Below are 3,206 nucleotides of genomic sequence, written 5' to 3'. Positions count from 1 at the left end.
CTTTATAGACTGACAGACTGGCGGGAGCTAGCCGGTTAGCCGCTGGAGCTAACGGGAGGCTCGTGGTGGGGAGACGCACGCCAGGCGGCGGTTCACGAGGAGCGCCGCCGCGCTGGGGGGGTCACAGCGGAGAGATTCAGCGACTCTGACCAAACGGGGAGGGGGTCAGAACGGTCGCTCAGACAGGACGGGGAGTCGCCACGGAAACGGCCGACGTCTGGAGTGAACGGTCCGTCCATCCTGTCGCCCCCTCCCTCGTCTTCTGCGACCCCCTCGAGTTCCCCCCCAGCAGCGGCGCCGCCACAGCCCCTCCTGAACTGTGACGTCAGCACCAGGGCCGCTGGGCCGCTGCTGGGGGGCCGCTGCCGGCGCCAGGGGGGGCCGAACAAAGGAGGACGAGTTTGTGTGTGAATCTTGTTTGTTCAATGTATTCCAGACGTTTACGCTGCAGAGACACGCCCACCAGGAACCATGTGACCACACCGCACCATCCATCCACCGCGGGGTCAGGTGTGTGTGTGTGTGTGTGTGTGTGTGTGTGTGTGTGTGTGTGTGTGTGTGTGTGTGTGTGTGTGTGTGTGTGTGTCATGAACCCACACCCTCACTGTGCTCTCAGTCAATAAAGCCAGGCTCTGTTTCTACGGCGACCACAACGCTTCAGACGCTCAGCTTCATTCCTCAGGTTTAACTTTTATTGTCACACAGGGGGATTCTGGGAAATGAAGGCATGAACATCAGGAGGAAGAACACACACCCACCTGGGTGTGGTGACATCAGCCTGGGCCCCGCCCCCACAGCCTGAGGCGCCGCTCGGACATCCCCTAAAGACGACCAACCACGGAAGAAGGGGAGGGTTACTGATGAGTCAAGGGGATTATGGGTAATCCGTTCTGCACGCAGTCCCAGGTCTCAGTGGGGCCTGCAGCTGGGCTCCAGCAGGACCCTCTTTCCCGGGGGGTTGTTGGCTCCGCCCTGCAGCTCGCTCTGCTCGGCCATCGCCCGCTTGAGGCTCCGCCCACTCAGGGGGCTGCGCTGCCACTTGCAGATGTCTCCGTTCAGGATGTCCTGGATGTGCTGCACGATGAGGTTGATGGCCACTGGGGGGTGGGGGGGACAGGAGTCAAGCATACGTCCTGCTGACCCCCTCCAGGGTGAGGAGAGACACTCACCCATGTTGTCGACGCCCCTTGGAATGATCACGTCCACGTACTTCTTTGTCTGCAGGAGAAACAGACGGCTTCAGAGACAGGAAGTGACACGGAAAGGACGGCTTGAGAGACAGGAAGTGACACGGAAAGGACGGCTTCAGAGACAGGAAGTGACACGGAAAGGACAGCTTCAGAGACAGGAAGTGACACGGAAAGGACGGCTTCAGAGACAGGAAGTGACACGGAAAGGACGGCTTCAGAGACAGGAAGTGACACGGAAAGGACGGCTTCAGAGACAGGAAGTGACACGGAAAGGACAGCTTCAGAGACAGGAAGTGACACGGAAAGGACGGCTTGAGAGACAGGAAGTGACACGGAAAGGACAGCTTCAGAGACAGGAAGTGACACGGAAAGGACGGCTTCAGAGACAGGAAGTGACACGGAAAGGACGGCTTCAGAGACAGGAAGTGACACGGAAAGGACGGCTTCAGAGACAGGAAGTGACACGGAAAGGACGGCTTCAGAGACAGGAAGTGACACGGAAAGGACGGCTTGAGAGACAGGAAGTGACACGGAAAGGACGGCTTCAGAGACAGGAAGTGACACGGAAAGGACAGCTTCAGAGACAGGAAGTGACACGGAAAGGACGGCTTCAGAGACAGGAAGTGACACGGAAAGGACGGCTTCAGAGACAGGAAGTGACACGGAAAGGACGCTTCAGAGACAGGAAGTGACACAGGGACACCACTCCCTTACCGGCAGACAGAACTCCTCGAAGGCCGGTTTGACGAAGGTGGTGTACTGGGTGAGGATCTGCTCCAGGTCCCGGCCCCGGGTCATGTCCCGCAGAACTACGGGGGTGGGGGCACAGCGTCAGGACGGTGTGGAACCAGAGCACACACAGCTACAAGACACACACACCTCTAGGGGACAGACGTACCTCTAGGGGTCAGACGTACCTCTAGGGGTCAGGTGTACCTCCAGGGGTCAGACGTACCTCTAGGGGTCAGACGTACCTCTAGGGGTCAGGTGTACCTCCAGGGGTCAGACGTACCTCTAGGGGTCAGACGTACCTCCAGGGGTCAGACGTACCTCCAGGGGTCAGACGTACCTCCAGGGGTCAGACGTACCTCCAGGGGTCAGACGTACCTCCAGGGGTCAGACGTACCTCCAGGGGTCAGACGTACCTCTAGGGGTCAGACGTACCTCCAGGGGTCAGACGTACCTCTAGGGGTCAGACGTACCTCCAGGGGTCAGACGTACCTCTAGGGGTCAGACGTACCTCCAGGGGTCAGACGTACCTCCAGGGGTCAGATGTACCTCTAGGGGTCAGACGTACCTCTAGGGGTCAGACGTACCTCTAGGGGTCAGACGTACCTCTAGGGGTCAGAAGTACCTCCAGGGGTCAGACGTACCTCTAGGGGTCAGACGTACCTCCAGGGGTCAGACGTACCTCCAGGGGTCAGACGTACCTCCAGGGGTCAGACGTACCTCCAGGGGTCAGACGTACCTCCAGGGGTCAGACGTACCTCTAGGGGTCAGACGTACCTCCAGGGGTCAGACGTACCTCTAGGGGTCAGAAGTACCTCCAGGGGTCAGACGTACCTCTGCGGGAGAGACGGACGTCGGAGTCTGTGTCCACGAACAGCTTCATGTGGAACATGTCGCGCACCTTCTGTGAGTAGAACACCAGGATCCCCTCCAGCAGAACCACGTCCGCCGGGTAGACGGTGATCCTGTCCTCCATCCTGGGGGCAGACGTGGGTTTAGGTCCAGCGGCGATGGGGGGACGCGTGTTGGTCCTGTGTGGGACGGCCTACCTGGAGTGGGTGACAAAGTCGTAGGTCGGCACGTCCACCACCCGTCCCTCAACGATGTCCTTCAGGGTTCTGTACATCAGCTCGTTGTCGAACGCCTCTGCAACGCATCAGGAGTGTCACCAGCACGGCCACGCAGGGCGGCGGCCCCCCACCGACACACGTGAGGACGGGGGGGGGGGCAGGTACCTGGGTGGTCGAAGTTGTACTGGCCCCTCAGCGCCTTGGCCTTCTGCTCGGG

The 3,206-nt window shown here is 60.0% G+C and overlaps 1 protein-coding gene across 1 annotated transcript in view; it reads right to left on the bottom strand.

The window, feature by feature from the left end:
- Positions 1-684: 684 nt before the first annotated feature.
- The window catches only part of uck1 (uridine-cytidine kinase 1), a 3,294-nt gene continuing 772 nt past the window's right edge, over positions 685-3,206 (bottom strand). The window contains exons 2-7 of the mRNA XM_068334946.1: positions 3,155-3,206; positions 2,969-3,065; positions 2,754-2,896; positions 1,905-1,999; positions 1,170-1,218; positions 685-1,097 (exon numbers count right to left, since the gene is read on the bottom strand). The exon at positions 3,155-3,206 is cut by the window's right edge and continues 108 nt beyond it. Of these exons, the coding sequence (XP_068191047.1) occupies positions 910-1,097; positions 1,170-1,218; positions 1,905-1,999; positions 2,754-2,896; positions 2,969-3,065; positions 3,155-3,206 (624 nt within the window). The 3' untranslated portion in view covers positions 685-909. The remainder of the gene's footprint in view (positions 1,098-1,169; positions 1,219-1,904; positions 2,000-2,753; positions 2,897-2,968; positions 3,066-3,154) is intronic.

The sequence above is a fragment of the Antennarius striatus genome, chromosome 15 (genome assembly GCF_040054535.1).
Source record: "Antennarius striatus isolate MH-2024 chromosome 15, ASM4005453v1, whole genome shotgun sequence".
Lineage (NCBI taxonomy): Eukaryota > Metazoa > Chordata > Actinopteri > Lophiiformes > Antennariidae > Antennarius > Antennarius striatus.
The sequence above is the reverse complement of the archived record's forward strand: the minus strand, read 5'-3'. Positions and strand labels throughout refer to the sequence as shown.